The sequence below is a fragment of the Lytechinus variegatus genome, chromosome 7, assembly GCF_018143015.1.
Source record: "Lytechinus variegatus isolate NC3 chromosome 7, Lvar_3.0, whole genome shotgun sequence".
Taxonomy (NCBI): Eukaryota; Metazoa; Echinodermata; class Echinoidea; order Temnopleuroida; family Toxopneustidae; genus Lytechinus; species Lytechinus variegatus.
The window spans coordinates 42,456,837-42,475,649 of record NC_054746.1 but is presented as its reverse complement, the minus strand read 5'-3'; the positions used below and the strand labels follow the sequence as shown (position 1 = coordinate 42,475,649).

At 35.0% G+C, this 18,813-nt stretch overlaps 1 protein-coding gene across 4 annotated transcripts in view; it reads left to right on the top strand.

The window, feature by feature from the left end:
• Nucleotides 1–18,813, top strand: part of LOC121419357 (tectonin beta-propeller repeat-containing protein 2-like) — a 49,245-nt gene that overhangs the window by 12,811 nt on the left and 17,621 nt on the right. For 2 of the 4 annotated variants that reach the window (XM_041613784.1, XM_041613783.1), the window contains 2 exons: nucleotides 7,324–7,568; nucleotides 14,835–14,963. In XM_041613784.1, coding sequence (XP_041469718.1) covers nucleotides 7,326–7,568; nucleotides 14,835–14,963 — 372 coding nt within the window. In that variant the 5' untranslated portion in view covers nucleotides 7,324–7,325. Of the gene's footprint in view, nucleotides 1–6,450; nucleotides 6,794–7,323; nucleotides 7,569–14,834; nucleotides 14,964–18,813 lie in introns of those variants that run through there. The other 2 variants (XM_041613781.1, XM_041613782.1) reach the window with 2 other exon arrangements.

Genomic DNA, 18,813 nt, shown 5'->3' with positions numbered 1-18,813 from the left:
CTCAGTCACAATCACAGCACAGCTGGTCACCCAGCTGGCTGGCCGGCGAGGCGATCGGCGAAGCACCGCATCGGTGTCCTTTCCAGGTGAACTATCTCAAAAAGTTTGCATTAAGTATCAGTTTTGTGAAATGCAATAACTTTAAATAAGTACAGGAAATGTGAAAATGGAATATGAAAATACAAAATAGCACACACTCACCATTAAAATATGTAAAGTGACGGAAAAATCAACTCAAATTTGCAAGTTGTAAATTGAATGAACACGGCTAGCCGGCGGTATCGGATTATTCTCGTTGCAGAGGACTCGCTATATTTTCTTTCAAAATAGCTCAAAATGCACTGAAATGTCAATTTCTCTGTCGAGAATGTATTGAAGAAACATGGATTATGCGGGAAAATACTTTTGAAGTAAAGTTTGAAATTTTATTTAATGAAATTTTGAAGAAGAATTCAAGTGGTCGAGTTGTCCGATTCAGAGCCAACCCTGGACAACTCGACCGGGACGAGTTGTCCAGGGCAGCGGGTCGGGCTGTCCAGGGTCGGGCTGTCCGGACCCCTATTAACATATCAATTAAAAAAAAAGGTTACCATGTTGCCTCTAAAAATATTTAAGTTAGATGTTTTTGGAGGCAATATGGTAACCTTTTTTTTACCTTTATGACATGATACTAGTCACTGCAATGACTGAATGATTTGATTGACCTACTAGTGATGTATGTACATGCAATGCCCATTTTGGTCTCGCCTGCATAGCAGAGCGAAACACCAATGAAACCATAATGTCAATGAACTGAGACCATGTTGGGGGAATCAATATCGAAATCTTAACCTAAGGTTAGGTTAAATTTTTGAAATGTCATCATAACTTAAAAAGTATATGGACCTACATGTACGTCACCTAGTTCATGAAACTTGGACATAAGGTTAATCAAGTATTATTGAACATCCTGCTTTGGTTCAGGTCACATGAATGACATGACCAAGGTCAAAGGTCATTGAGGTCAATGAACTTGGACCATGTTGGGGAAACCAATAGAGAGATTTCGATTGTCTGCGACTGCAACATATTCCTAGTTCACCGGAAGTGGTGACACCGCTCGTTCAGTATCACGTTCGTACATTGATGAAAACAGTTTCGATTTAAGTCGACGTACCCGTACCACGCCACAGCATATACATGTACCAGCGTGATAGCGAGCGGGCCGTGGGCCGATGCTTGGCCGGAGAATCAGGCGTAGCATCACGCTACGAACCTGTGGGGCGACTGTGGGTGCAACATTTGTACTCTTGCGCAAAAAGGCGAAAAACACGGTTGTTTGGAAATAAAACATCAATTACCTATCGGATATGTAGTGTCTGAAAACAGGACACACTAAATGTAATGGAAAAGCTGGTAACAAGCAGTAATTTGCAGTTTACCAGCCCTGCTGAATCAACGAAACTCGAGTGTTGATGCGGCTTCATTCATTTTTGCCAAGCTGGGATGACGTCATCATGTACGAACTAGCACTCGTTCGAGCACTATGGCACCGAACGTCAAAACCCTCGAATACGAGACAGATTTGGTCAGTGAACGAGAAGGCTCGTCACACATTACTTCGCGCATGCGCAGTGCTCCCAAAATTCCTTAATCTCGTACGTCCACATGGCACGTCACAGAAAACGAAAGGTCTCAATTATCGAAATCTAAACCTAAGGTTAAGTTTTTGAAATGTCATCATAACTTAAAAAGCGTATAGACCTAGTTCATGAAAATTCCACATAAGGGTAATGAAATATTACCAAACAACCTGCTCGAGTTTCAGGTCTCATGACCAAGGTCAAAGGTTATTAAGAGTCAATGAACTTTGGGCATGTTAGGGGTATTTGTTGAATTTCCATCATAACATCAAATTTTATGGAGCTAGTTCATTTAACTTTGGCATAAAAGTAATGAAGTATCACGGAACATCCTGTGTGAGTTTCAGATCACATGACCAAGGTCAAAAGTTATTTAGGGTCAATGAACATGTTTATGTTGGGGGTATAGTTTGTTGATTGGCATCTTATGATCTTAACTTAGAAATTTTATGGATCTAGTTCATGAAACATAGACATAAGGGTAATCAAGTATAAATGATTGTTTTGCACACATCTTAGATCACATGATCATAGTCAAAGGTCATTTTGGATCAGGGGACATTGAATTTTATTATCATATGATTGTTTGCCTTTGTGAATAATTATTCAATAGCTGTTTTCAAAGTAAGCACTATTGAATTGTGTAATGCAGGTGAGACTGCCAGAGGCATTCCACTTGTTTAACTCTAACTTAAGAATAGCATTGCAAAATACTTTTTTTTTCTTGTTCCCTTTTTATTTGATAAGTATTTCACTCCCACCCATTCCTTTTTAAAGAAAGGTATTTATATAAGACAAAGAACTCTTTATGGCTGAAAATGATATTAATTAAAATTGAGCAAAAACCACTGAGCAAAATGCTGAAAATTTCAACAAAACAAAAAAGTTATTTTGCAATGTAAGGTGTAGCAAGGCCTTTATGGATGGTGCAATGAATATGCGATGGGTTCACATGCTGATGTCATATCCCCACTTTCCTTTTTGTGAAATTACATAATTATTGTTTAATTTTCATTTTGTTTGCATGCATGTTTATCTCTCATATTAAATCAGTTGTCAATCCAATTTTTCAGTCTTCAATAAAAAAAATTGAATAAATATGATTTAATTCAAATAAAAAAGTGGGATATGAGCTCACTCATTGCTAATTCATGGAGACATACCAAGAACTATTTTACTGAATAATAATATAAAAAAATGAAAATGTCATAACTTTTGTTATTTTCAGTCATTGAATTTTGAAGTTGAGAAATATTTTGAGGGTACACTTACATGCTCGCCATCATGAATGTATGCAGAAGGTGGGATGATGAGGTCATGTCCCAAGTCCTCACTTTCCTTTTTTCTTCTTTGTGTTGTTATTATTTGTTACATGAATTCATAATTTGTGTATTTTTATTATCCAAGATTTGTTCCCCTTGTAACAAAAAAGGTTTACAACAATGATTTTCTTAGACATTAAATCAGTATTCAATTCATTTTTTTCCATTCTTGGATGACAAAATGTGATTTCATAAAAAAAAGTTGGGATATGACATCATCAGCTGAATATTCATGAGTATATGCATAGAACTGTTCACCTAAATAATGCACAAATTAAAAATGTTATACCTGTCATTTTTTGTCTGATTCTGATATTTTCATCTAATTGCTTTATCTGTTCAAATGATATTTTCTGCCTTGAGTACCCCCTTTAATGCAACACTTTTTTTTTACATACTTGTAGATAAAGAAGCACCTCTTATTTAAAGGGGAAGTTCACCTGACAAAAAGTTTATTGTAAAAATATCAGAAAAAAATAATGAAAAAAAATATGGAGAAGGTTTGAGGAAAATCAAAGGATGAACCAGTTATTTAAATTTTTAATTATTTGATTTGTGACGTCATATATGCAAGTAGCTGTCTTGCATGTTGTAAGGTAAAATCACCGATGTCATTTTCTCAGAAAATTGGAATGGTTTTTATTGTCTCACCTGCATAGCAGAGTGAGACTATAGGCGCCGCTTTTCCGGTGGCGGCGGCGACAGCGGCGGCGTCAACATCAAATCTTAACCTGAGGTTAAGTTTTTGAAATGACATCATAACTTAGAAAGTATATGGACCTAGTTCATGAAACTTGGCCATAAGGTTAATCAAGTATTACTGAACATCCTATTAGAGTTTCATGTCACATGACCAAGGTCAAAGGTCATTTAGGGTCAATGAACTTAGACCATGTTGGAGGAATCAACATCAAAATCTTAACCTGAGGTTAAGTTTTTGAAATGTCATCAAAACTTAGAAAATATATGGATTTAGTTCATGAAACTTGGACATAAGGTTAATCAAGTATCACTGAACATCCTTCATGAGTTTCACGTCACATGACCAAGGTCAAAGGTCATTTAGGGTGAATGAACTATGGCCGAATTGGGGGTATCTGTTGAATTCCCATCATAACTTTGAATGTTTATGGATCTGATTCATGAAGCTTAGACATAATAGTAATCAAGCATCACTGAACATTTTGTGCAAATTTCAGGTCTCGCAATTAAGGTCAAAGGTCATTTAGGGTCGATGAACTTTGGCGGAATCGGGGGTATCTGTTGAATTACCATCATAACTTTGAAAGTTTATTGGTCTAGTTCGTTAAAATTGGACATTAGAGTAATCAAGTATCACTGAACAATCTGTGCGCATTTCAGGTCACATGACCAAGGTCAAAGGTCAATGAACTTTGGCCGAATTGGGTGTATCTGTTGAATTACCATCATAACTTTGAAAGTTTATGGATCTGATTCATGAAACTTTTACATAAGAGTAATCAAGTACCGCTGAACATCCTGTGCGAGTTTCAGGTCACATGATCAAGGTCAAAGGTCATGTAAGGTCAATGAACTTTGGCCATGTTGGGGTTTTTTGTTGAATAACCATCATATCTCTGGGTCATTCCATGCCAATTCACCCAATGAATGTGCAATTTTGCACCCGACCGTCTCAGAATTCGTTGTAATTTGGTATACATAAAATTCACCATGGCTCAAGCACAAAACAAAAAAAATTAGTCCAATCGGTCCGTCGGTTCTTGCGCTACGGCCCGCCCTTTTCTCCTTGTTTTGACAAAAATGGGCGTGACCTTCAACTTTCAATGGCCACTGCGTCGTTACGTGTTGACCAATTTTCATGAAACTGGTACCATTTGATAGGAAATTCAGAGAGGAATCCAAAACATGCATCAAATAATGTATTGGAGCAATTATAAGGTCATGACCTTTGACCTTAACTTTGACCTTGAGTTTGACCCCCGGACAAATAATTTTTTAACTTGATTTTCATGTATGTTAATTATTGGTATGATATTGACAAAATATGTTAAAATCAATGATGATATTTTATTTCTTCACCTTTAAAAACTCTTCCAAAGATACCATGAAATTTCACTCTAGTCCCACACACTAATATTCATGTTAGTAAAGTGTTTACCAGTTACATGATTTCTTCCAATCTTAAGTTACAGCATGCAAACACATGAAAAGAAATTAAGCTTAATCAGTTTACAAATAAAAGATTAAACCTTTATGCTCATGAATAGTTATCTGTTTAGGCATTTTATGATTCAGCAATATATATCATATACATATATATACATGTATATATTTTGATGATAAAAGTGAAGACTTTACTACCATGAATATATATGATATATATTGCCGAACATCAAAATGAATATATATTGATGAACATCAAAAATGCCTAAACAGATACCTATTCATGAGCATAAAGGTTTAATCTTTTATTTGTGAACTGATTAAGCTTAATTTCTTTTCATGTGCTTGCATACTGTAACTTAAGATTGGAAGAAATCATGTAACTGGTAAACACTTTACTAACATGAATATCAGTGTGTGGGACTAGAGTGAAATTTCATGGTATCTTTGGAAAGAGTTTTTAAAGGTGAAGAAATAAAATATCATCATTGATTTTAACATATTTTGTCAATATCATACCAATAATTAACATACATGAAAATCAAGTTAAAAAATTATTTGTCCGGGGGTCAAACTCAAGGTCAAAGTTAAGGTCAAAGGTCATGACCTTATAAATTGCTCCAATACATTATTTGATGCATGTTTTGGATTTCTCTCTGAATTTCCTATCAAATGGTACCAGTTTCATGAAAATTGGTCAACACGTAACGACGCAGTGGCCATTGAAAGTTGAAGGTCACGCCCATTTTTGTCAAAACAAGGAGAAAAGGGCGGGCTGTAGCGCGAGAACCGACGGACCGATTGGACTAATTTTTTTTGTTTTGTGCTTGAGCCATGGTGAATTTTATGTATACCAAATTACAACGAATTCTGAGACGGTCGGGTGCAACCACTGGGTGAATCCAGATGGAATGACCCCTCTGTAAGTTTATTGGTCTAGTTCATAAAAGTGGACATAAGAGTAACCATGTATCACTGAACATCTTGTGCGAGTTAGAGTAGTTTTCAAAGTCAGCACTGCTGCTATATTGAACTGCGTGATGCAGGTGAGACGGCCAGAGGCATTCCATTTGTTATACATGTACCTTCAGTATTTCAATTACACAAACATAACATATGGGGCAGTTGTTCACTTATGACGTCACAAATCAAAAACTTGAAATTCTAATAGCTTGTTTAATCTTTATTACATGTAGATTTTCCTCAAACCCTCACCAATATTCTTGTATTTTTTTCTTCTATTTTTACTTCAAAAGTTTTCATCAGGGAGAACTTCCCTTTTAAATAGATTTTATGCATTACAGTCCTCAGTACTGCAATATCATGCCATTCTGTCTGACAGTAAATACAAATATGAATTAAGGTGTTGTGAAGGGCTTGACATCAATTTGACTGAAAACATCACTGCTATAAATCAGGATGTTTGTCTCTGAACAGGTCTCTCTTTCTCTCACACACTCATTTCCTATTTTGCTTGTATTTCTCCTGCGTCACAAGGTAGGATACACCACAATGCTGCCTTTTTCAGCACTTAGCAAAAACAAAACTTGAGAACCAGATTCTGTGTTGTAAAAAAAAAGAGAGAGATAGATCACTTCCAGTGAATGTTAGTTTGTTCATTGTATGCTCTATGGTGTGTAATAATGGGATTGGAATATCAGTCAGAGGATGAAGAAGATGATTTTATTTCTCCATTTGGTTCAAGTGAGTATTCCAATGACTGTCATAGGAAATGGATGATTTTCATAAAAGGCACTTGGTTAGTTTTAAGGGACATTTAAACCTTCATATGACATAATAAAAAAGGGCAAAGAGAAAAGTGTCAGCCCACTAGATGGATGTAGAGAAACATATTAAGTACTCTTTTTTTTTTAATATGTAGACTTGATGTATTTTTTGTATGATGTTCATTTAAATGTAATTGTAAGCTTGTAATTTGTTGTCTAGACGAAAACATTATTGAGGCCAAGTTGTGATAAATTCATCAGAAATCCCACCTTAATTAAAAGCAGATTAAGATCAGAGCTGCTATTGGTATTTGATGTCAGATGGAATCCCAGTCACTCAACATCTTTTACCTTCTGCTTCTCCTGTTTCATCAATGTCAAAGCAGTTTTGGAATAAGTGTGAGCCATCTCCCCCCCCCTGGAATGTTAGGGATTTCTTTACTTACCAAAAGTGGTGCCAACATGTGAAGAAACCATGACTGTAGATGATTCTTGTTTTTCTCTCAGGAATGGCGAGTAGACCAGTGTCTATACTGGAGCTGGTTACGCTGAGGGAATATGCTCCTTTGGATTCCCTTTTTCGGCTGCTTCCTAAGAAGGCTCAACGAGTACTCGCCCTCAGTCAATCCAATATCGATGTGGAATTTACATGTGTTGATGCGAGCAGTGAATTCATTGTGTTGGGATCCAATATCTCTATAGTGTATGTGTTTGACAGGCAGGAGCAGCAACTAGCAAAGCTTAGATGTGAGGTAAGAAGACAAACTCTTGCAAGAAACTTAATTGAAATTCATTGCAACTTTCAACTGTTCATGCAATTTTTAACCAATTAATGCTCTATTCACCATGAAGCAAGTTTAAATATGGTAGAAAAACTATGAAATAAAACAAATCATAAAACTTTATTGATTATTCAATAGATTTAAAGTTTGGAAATTACTTACATGTATTCGTCATTCATCTTAATTATTCATCAATCACATTCTGTGCTAAATTATTTGATATAACTGTACTTGTTCATGTACGTACTGTATATATGAACTTTCTTTTTATCAGAACAGATCAACAGAATATAATTGATAAACCATCTATTGTTGTAGGAAATGAGTACTTCCAGTATCATTATTACTGGTATTGGTATTACTTGCTGTGACCTCTTGTTGATAGACTAAACAAGTTTTTTTTTAATTGTATTTTTGAGAACACAATTGATTGACCTGTTTTGAACTGTACAGATGAATTCATCCATAGTATTTTAATGAATTATTGCAGATTACTTTGTCCAATTGATCAACTCCTAAATACAATTAATGAACTGAGAAATTGATATTGATTTTTTTTTAAATTTTATCCCTTAAATGAATTTTCATTGATCAATAAATTCTGTTCTGATTTGCATTCATGTTACAAACAACACATGTATATTGCTGCAGCATGTACATGTACCAGGATTTATCACTTTGACAATTGACATGAAATGTATGTAAATGGTCTAAATACTGCACTGTACCAGCATTTCTTTCAGTATCACATGTATGCTTGAGATGAGATTGTGAATAGGCCTTGGCCACACTTCAATATTTATACATGTACTGTACATACACATCATGAACCAAGTGTGTAGTCATTGATTATAATAAATGAAGAGAGAATCCTTATCTACGGAACATGGAACTGATGATTTATGCAGAACTATATACCCTTGGCCTTTATATCTCTTGCTGAAAAACAAACAAACTTAATACAGATACATGTGTGACTCAGATCAATTCTTTGATGAATATATACATGCATTCTATGTAATTCCAGTGATATTAAGAGTTGTATTCAAATTAGATTATTCAAAGTAACTATGGATAGGCCACTCCAAACAGATTAAAACTTAATTATTGTTTGCCAGCGTGTGCCTGTCTTTCATATTTTACATGAATGAATTGATTTTTAATCAATAAATTATTCATAAAACTGATTGAATCTTTCTTAAAATACAGAATTGCAGGAACTGTTACAGTTGATCAATCTTAAAGTCCACCTCAGAAAAATGTTGATTTGAATCAGTAGAGAAAAATCAGACAAGCACAATGCTGAAAATTTCATCAAAATCGGATGTTAAATAAGAAAGTTGTGAGATTTCAAAGTTTCGCTTATTTTTAACAAAATAGTTATATGAACGAGCCAGTTACATCCAAATGAGAGAGTCGATGATGTCACTCACTCACTTTTTTTTTATTGTTTGAATTATACAATATTTCAATTTTTACGAATTTGACAATTAGGACCTCCTTGCCTGAAGCACAAAATGTTAAAATAATGGAATTCCACGTGTCCAGGGAGGAATGAAACTTCATTTCACAAGACAATCAGGGGCGGATCCAGGATTTTGAAATAGGGGGGGCGCCAGCGGCGAGGGAGCGAAGCGGCCGAGCGGGGGGAGGGTGTGGGAGGGGGGATACCCCCCTCCCACGGCAAGGACTTTTTCAAAAAATCATGTCCAAAAGTCGTATTTTGAGAGCACCTTTAGAAGAAAAATGCACACTTAAATCACTGTAACTTCATGAATAAAAGACACATACTGACTCATTTAGGAGCTGGTTTCCAGTCACACACCGTATAAGCGGTCATTCAAAACATACATTTGGCAAAGGCTCTTCACTTGCTTGCATCGTGTGATTGAAACGTCAAATTTAAATGATACGAAACTGAGACTTGTAATCGATAAGTTCCGAATAATCCATTCTGTTTATTGTCATTTGTGTATTTACATTATGTGTTTCAAACGAGAATCAAACTACAGAAAAAAACGACATCATCTTCTGGTAATCAACCTTTTCCCTCGTATTATTTTCAAATCATCTTCAATAATCCAGTCATTCTGCACAACCTCAAAGTAATATAATGCTTCTTAAGGGGATTCTCATCATTTTTATTGTTTACGTTCAAAGTCTCTCATCGCGTTGCCATCTTAACTTATGACCAGCCAGGATGAAATTGTATTTATATTTATTTTAACATAAGATAATCAATTTTTACGAAGCACTTGTTAAAACTATACCACAAATAATTAAATAAGGTCAATGATAAAATGCTAGAAAATACATGTAAGGAGCTTTGATATCCAGTCCATAATTGTATAAGTTATAACTATCAGTGGCAGAAAATGTAAAATAAACCGAGGCTCGTCTTCGGTATACAGAGTTCAGAAGGCATTTTGTAAGCTTTTCATTTATGAAATTACAACTTGTTTAGACCATGAATTCATATAGGCTTCCAATTTGATGTTTTTTCTACATGTTGAATCAATGTATACTACATGTAGCTTTCCAACCAACAAAGTAAATGTTGTAAACTGTATTGATTGCCTTCTGTTGGGCAAAGCTATTCCTGCCAAGTTTGAGCTCAATCATGACTTTTATTTTTTTAAGATGAAAATATGGAAAGTTTATTTTTGCAAGACAAACGAAGAACAGACGAAATAGTGGAATTTAATTACTCACACTATAATATATAAGGGATATATTTTTAAAGCTCTGCACTATATAGATCCCGTTTGCTGCCTGTGCAAGTCTCGAGGTTCTGTGGGCATATAGCCACAACATATTATATACGTTTTTCGTAAGTGAAATACTTCAGTAAATAATTTAATAACGAATATCACACCCAAATGTATTTCTATGACATGCATGATTAATTAATTCAAGGAAGTTTTGCCGTACAATGCATTATCACGTAAGCGCGATTGGAGGAATGTTATGAGAATGTCCCGCTTTAGATTTAATACCGTATTCTCCCATTTTGTCATAATTATATTGTGTTAAGATACTGCATACTTAACTAGTTCACAGAGGCGTCGATTATGGGGGGGCAGGGGGGGCGATCGCCCCACCAATGAAAATATTGGGGGGGCAAACATATCATTTTGCCCCCCCCCCCAATAATTCCGCATGTGCTAAAAATAAAATAAGATTGTAATGTTACACAGAAATCAGCAAGCGCGATTGAGATACACAACTCGTTCTTCGTCTAAAATCGTGCTCAAAATGTCCACTTTTCAGATTGGAATATCAAAAAATTTCAGCTCGCGCTTCGCGCTCGCATCATTTTTGTAACAAAAACCCATAATTTCCATGATTAAATAGGTAAATATGGTCCCGTTTTCAGTTCTAAACCTCAAAAGAACTCCCACTTCGATTTGCAATAATCTTTTGTTGGATATATATCTTGTTCTTTATTAAAAACGTCCATTAAACTCTTTTTTTTTCAGATCGAAATATAAAAATTTCAGCTCGCGCTTCGCGCTCGCATTAATCTGCTGGAGAGATATATATGTATATATATATATGTGTGTGTGTGTGTGTGTGTGATCGAGCGCCTTTGGAAAATTGATTCATGATTTTGCCCCCCCAATCTGAAAAATGGATCGACGCCCCTGCTAGTTCATCATCATTACAATGTTGTGATTGCTTTCAGCTAGGTTTAGGTCTGTTCAGTGGTGTTGATCTTCTTTTTTTTGCGTAATCGCTGGTACAAATTTAGTTTCTGAAAAAGAGATAATGATTTTTTTTCATATGGTGGAGCGGTAAATAGTTATTTAGTCTGCAGACTTCTATTTCATTTTTTCATACCATCTTAGAGAAAATTGTGACTTTTTTTGGTCTGGGTTGCAAGATAATGGTTTTGCATTAGGATTACGGAATAGGAATAATGTTTAGGACTTACAAATTGGCCCGTGGGTTTGGGAAAATGGGGGATTTTACGCTTGTAAAACATGAAGAAGGACCACTGAATGTGTACTAAGCGCCAACAAACCAATGAACCATGCCCGATGACCAATGTATTGATGTTTCTGGTGCACTCTATGTATTGTTTACTATCAGCGATTTGCGCATACATTATGTGAAATCCCCAAAGTTCGCAAGGTTATATTTTAGTGCCGAGTGGATTCATGAATAGCATTCTTCTGGGATATTTTTAAAACTATTTTTTTTTCGATTTTGCTTGCAATTTTTTTTAAAGATATATTGTAATCAGCAAACCTATAGATTAGGGCAAGTCCAAGAAAAGGTCACCCTAGAAGGCAAAATTTCATCTTTAATTTAAGAAGTTATCTTTGGTGGGGTAAGAAAGCCCATATGTTGAAATTTAAAATTTCATTAAGAAAAATTTGATAATATGCATATTTATGCTAATTTGGGGCACCTAATTTGCATAATTGGTAAAATGGACGTTACGTATGGGACAATTATAAAAACTCATAGAAAATAAAAACAAAACTTGTGAGATTTAGTCAAAGGTTGGACATGGACCCCCTAACATCTTATTACTTTTGGGGGAAAAGAAGTGATGTCATCTAATTAATTATGCAAATTAGGTCTTGTCCAAGGGCGGTTCCGGCGGAATGTCCCATACGTAACATTTTGAGGATGTTTTTTTAAGTTATTTCTCATAATACAATACTTGTATTGTTGCATCTCTGGGAAGTTCTAATTTATAAAGTATGAAAATGTTATACCCCAAAAAGTTTCAAAAATAGAGTTTACTTTTTAATTAAAAGTTAATTAAATAATTGTTACGTATGGGACAACATGTTACGTATGGGACATTTACACACAATGTCAATGGGGAGATTTGTGTACAAAGTGAATGGAGAAAAACAAATTTCAAGAGTGCTCTAAAAAGTGATTATTTACCTTTTCTTTAGTTTTTAAAGACTGATTTGTTATGAATACTGATTAATGAAAACAATTGAAGCGAAAAAATTGTGAAAATGGAAAAATATGAATAAAATAAAAAACAATAGAAATACATAAGAAATTCATGAAACCATGAAAAACAAGGAAAAAATGTGGAAATGGCTAATTTCCTTGTCAGTCATATCAAATATGTCTCAATAGAACATTTCAAAAGACAGAAACTCTTTTGTTATTTCCATATTTTAAATTATTTCAATTTTCTTAATTATGGGGGAAATTGTGTACATTCTCTATGGGGACAAAATGTCCCATACGTAACTGTCCCATACGTAACATGTCATTAATTTGTTTAATTAGAGTCTGTAATTAAAGGGATTTGGCTTATGACATGAAACTTGCCTTAGATATACTAGAGTATTGTGACTTCTATCACACTGAGTTACAAGTTGTCAAATAAAATACTTTCAGAGAATTCTCAACTTGTAAAAATTGTTTTAAAAATTGTCTTTTTTCTGCGTCCCATACGTAACGGCCCATCTTTTCTCTATAAAAGGCCAAGGTCGAGGTCATATGCCACCATTTTTTCCATGATTATTCTTCTCCTAGATGTCTACCATCATGAGGGTATTCAATCTAATCAAAGTCAACACTATTTTTCAGGTCATTGAAGCCTCTGAAATGTCCCATACGTAACGCGCGCGAATTCTTGGACTTGCCCATTATCAAACATTAAAAATGGGGTAAGGGGGGGGGGGTTAATGTCACAATTTCTACTTTTTAACAATACACAATGTGTCCTCGGGACGTTTTTCCCCAGCACGAAAGTATTTTTATTCTCCCCCCCCCCGTCACATAAAATCTTCGCTCCTTACGCTGACATATAGCTGCCTATACACAGCAAACGCGGAGTGGGGTCGACTGGTGATTGAGAATATACAAATTTGCTCCTTGATAATAAATTCGTTGGAATGATTGCTTCGGCGAAACTTAGTTGGGGCGCCCTGGATAATATGCCTCTGAATCTACCAGAAAGTGTAAAAGTTAGTTTACATTAAATGCAAATATGTCTGACCTATACAGTGAAAACGTACATGACCATGCAAGGCAGAATGATAATGCTGCGCACGTGGCGCCCGATATAGGGCTTCATCTTTGAGTGAAGAATAATCTCGGGGATAGACATTATCATTCGCATCGTTGACACTTTCTCCCGCGATCTGTTACTTACAATTTACATGTATTTGCCATAAAGACGGACAAACGCATGTTACAAAAAACACAAAATTTCGGGAAAAAATGATATCCAATGCGCGCCCTGGAATTCCGGAATTTACATATTGCAATACAGTATGACAGAGGTGCATTTGTGCGAACACAAAGGCCATGAGCGTAAGTTAAAATATAGTTTTGACTAGATCTAGCCCTTGAAATTGACTACATTGTACCAATCCAGTAAATATAACCATCCAAAAAAAAAAAAAAATCCGGCGAAAATAGGGGGGGCGCGCGCCCGGGGCGCCCCCCTCTGGATCCGCCACTGACAATGACAAGATTTATAAAAATATCTCATATTTCATATAATAAAATACAAAAGAAATAGTGAGTGAGTGATGTCATCAGTTCCTCATTTGCATACCGACTGAGATGTGCATATAACTGTTTTGTGAAATGAAGCGAAAATTTAAAATGCCATAACTTTCTTATTTTACATCTGATTTTGATGAAATTTTCAGTGTTATGCTTGTTGAAATTTTCTCTTTTTATTCAAATCAAGTTTTTGTTGGGGTGGACTTGTCCTTTAAGTACCGGTATTGAAATATTATTTTAGTGGCCCAAACATGGAGTAGTGTGTGTGAAGGACTTTGTATTAAACCGAAAAGAAAAAGCGCTATATAACAAATGACTATTGGATAGGTGTGCTTGGATAACATAAGAATAATGTGGTTTGATACTTTATACAAAAAGTAGATGAGAGATTTTGTTTTTGTCAACTATATCATTCAATCAATTTCAAGGTTTGAGATCAATTTGAAAAGATAGAGATTGAATGACTGATGGTAATACTGAATCATCTTGGTAAGACATTCACATACAGTAAGAATGGGAGGAAATCTTGTATCTTTATAATCATTTCTATACTGTATGTTACTATGTTATGTTTTTTCCTAGCCAAGAATGCACAGTGGCACCTTTAACAAAACAAACCAAAAAATTCATCATGAAGTTATATTACAGCTCAATTCTATACAACAGTAAGACTGGTAACTAAATTTTTTCTTGGCTCTGAATTTCTGTATAAATGTATTTTCCTTGTCTTGATCTTTATAGGATAAATACTCTCATGTGACTAGTGTAAAGCTTTTGACATGCTTGGATCATCAGTTGGCTGTAGGTACTTCTAATGGACATGTTGAGATATTTCTTCTTCCATCAAGATCTCATGGGCACTCTGTACAGGTAAATATGACCCCACCCACCTTATCCTCTGGATCTACAGCACATGCTCTGTATTAACCCCAATTCTCCCGGGGGGGGGGCCATTATGGCCCCCCCTCGACAATTTTCACGATATATCTGCTGCGCAAAATATTTTGACCTCACCACTCACAGACTTTTTACTTTCAAGTCTCGCGCAAATTTTGAGACCAAATTCGTGACGCCCTGGTACGCGGTTACGACATAACGCATTATTATGTATGTAAGTGCATGTCAGACTCAAAATTGCTCATAAACGCGATTTCATGTACAAATCCAATGCAAGTTGTGTATTTAGCCAAAATTTATAAATGTATCATTATTTCTACTTTTACTGATTAAACTTAATTCATTTTGCCTTGTTTATGATCAGAATTACATGTAGGTCTGAACGATTTCCATTGAAAAAAACAATAAAAAAAACAAACAGTAAAAAACAAAGAAATACATAATAAAAAATAAAAAAATAATATACATAAGAAATTGGTCTTGGTACCAGAATTTTTTTCATTCACAATTGTTAGGAATGCTTTAAAGAATATTTTCACCAAAAAATAGCATTCTAGGAGCTTTATTTAGTAAATCAGAGCAAAAAGTGTGATTTCATGAATAAATTAGCATAATTAATTCATATAAAATAAAAATATATGAATTCAGTGAAATTTACCAATGCAGCTGCACAGATTACGTCATTCTCTACCATCATGAGCAGCCATGGAAATTTGCAGAGGTGGAAACTTTCAAGATAAACTGCCTAAGATTACATTAAGATTCAGGTTTATATATGTACAGTGTATGTATATAGAGTGTAACTTTCATGTTGTAGAATATCTGGAAGCATGTTTACTGAAATAGTTTGAAGCTCTTACATGTATAAAGGAAAGAAGAGTAAGTAAATCGGATCACTAAGAGTATTGGACATTTTACTACTCTGAAATGAAAGAAATATTTCATGAACCTGATACTATTGTTTAAAAAAAATATTTTGCCCATTACCTGGTACGTTTTCTGAATACATTTTCAGTTTGGTAGGCAAAATGTTCACTTTTGTAAAAGGTTTTTGTTTTGTTTTTTAATTTGAAAATATGTTGAATGTAGCTTTTGTCATTGGCTTTATTGAATTTTATTTAGGATTTATGAGTGAATTGAATTTTCAATCATTTAAGATGCATCTCACATGTTGCTCAATGTCATTTGGATTACACACTATCTAAGAACATGTTCAATGAAGTAATAAAATGTCATGAATAAAGTTAACAAATGAAGATTGATAAAAAGCTGAACCTTTGCAATATCTATAACTTATAGAGATAACAGTGTATAAGATCATGTATTACATGTACATGTAGTAAGCTTACGATCATGTGAGACTATTAATACCTGAGAAGTGGTATAGAAAGTCCAAAGTCCCTTTCCTGATGAAGTCATAACTGTAAAGAGGAAACTAAAGAGGTGAAAAAGAATGCTATGAGCTGTAATACTTGTACATACTTTGGTACAGGTATGATTGCATTCAGTAGATGCCAGAGTGTTTGTGTGATTCCCCAAACCTACATGTACATGTACCCTTCACCCAATTTGGTAGAAGTATATTCTGAGCAATCACACCTGTAGTATGATAAGATAGCAATGATTTGAATTAAAGTTCATTCTGACTTTAAATGTCAAACATTTGGTAGCAATCACGTAATGGGTTTGATCCAAATCTGATAAATTGTCTGCCCAAGTATTTGCTTACATGTTTATAAATTAAAAAAGAAGCAAATTTATTCTGGTAGAAAATGAGTAGTTGCTGAGAAATATAAAGCAAAACAAGCTTAGAATTCACATGCCTGACTATGCTGATAATTATCGGTGTACTTGTGTTTCAGTCTCTCATTTCACAACCTTTATGCGAGAACTCTTATGTATTGGAGAAATGTTATTCAGGAGGGGCAAAAGTCCAATGTCTAATTTAGTCTATTGTAAATTTTATCTAGCTATTTTCTGGAAAGGAGATAGTGCTATCTGGCATGACCCTTTTCTTAATATCAGAATAATCAGGTTTCTATGATGCTTTGATGATGGGGAAATTGCAAAAACTATAATTACTTTTACGGTTACATACAGTACATTAACATGCTGTGTGTAAACATGCAACATGTTGTATGTAAACAGTGTTCATTCCATGATTTTATACAATTTTTTTTGTATGAATTTTTTTTGAAATATTTTTATCTTTGTCTCATAATCCTTCACCTGTATGTGTGATGTTTAGATCACAATGTCAATCTGACTGTTTTGTATCACATTGATTTGAACCATGTGATACTAAAAGTGATATAATTGCTAATACTTCCTACTTTTGATTCTAATTTCATTTTGTCGTGCCTGTATAGCAGAGCGAGACTATACATGTAGGTGCCAACATCGTCAACATTGAAATCTTAACCAAGGTTAAGTTTTTGAAATGTCATCATAACTTAAATAGTAACTTGGCCATAAGAGTAATCAAATATTACTGAACATCCTGCCTGAGTTTCAGGTCACATGTTGAAGGTCACTTAAGATCAGCAAACTTTGGCCATGTGGGGGTATTTTTTTATCTAGGTCATGAAACTTTGACATCAATCATGTACATGTATCCCTGAACATCCTTTGTGAGTTTCCGGTCACATGAACAAGGTCAAAGGTCACTTCGGGTCAATGGATTTTGGTAATGTTTGGGGTATTTGTGGAATTGTCATCAAAACTTTAAAACTTTATGGATCTAGTTCATGAAAATTGGACAAAAGAGCAACCATATATCCCTGAATATCCTGTGCGCATTTCAGGTCACATGGCCAAGATCAAAGGTCATTTAAGGTCAATGAACTTTGGCCATGTTGGGGGTATTTGTTGAATTGGCATAACTTAGACAGTTTATGGATCTAGTGGTTCTGACTCTCGCCTTTAAAACAGATGGACGTGGGTTCTAATCCTAGCCATGGCGTGTTTTCCTTCAGCAAGAAATTTATCCACTTTGTGCTGCACTCGACCCAGGTGAGGTGAATGGGTACCCGGTAGGATTATTTCCTTACGGCACTGAGCGCCGGTGATAGCAGCTCGAGCTAAAGCCAGGGTAATAATAGCAGTGCTTTGTATCCTCAGGCAAAAAGCACTTTATAAATCCAGCTATTATTATTATTATTATCTACATGTAGTTCATGAAAAATAGACATAAGGGTCAATGGACATACAGTAGTATTTTATTAATATGAATGTTTTCTTTTGTGAATAATTATTCAATAGCTGTTTTCAAAATCAGCATCAATCTGGTATCCAGTTGCGTACAAAGGGGGCGGGGGTTATGGGGGTTCAACCCCCCCCCCTTCATTTTTTTGGGTACCCCCTTTTTTTTTGCTTGTCCAATTTTTGGGGTACGAAATGACCTCCACTTTTTGGTGAAGACTTTTTTTTTGGGGGGGGGTGGTGCTTGTCATTTTTTCATTCAGCATGAACCCCCCCTTTCAAAAATCCTGCATACGCTACTGGTTATATCGAATCACATAATGCAGGCAAGACTGCCAGAGGCGCTCCTAACTATTGCACTCTTCCCTCTCTATCCCTGTTGCACATTTATTTGAAGTTTGATATATTTCACATTGTGTGAATTACAGTCTTTCATAGTGTCTTGATTCTTTATTCCCTTTGTCCTATTTTCTCATTTTTTCTCTCTTTTCTAACATAGTGTCTTGATTCTTTATTCCCTTTGTCCTATTTTCTCATTTTTTCTCTCTTTTCTAACACAATTTCCCCTTTTCAAGTCAAGATTTTCTAGACTGTTGTTTCTCATTCTGTCTCTCTCTCCTTG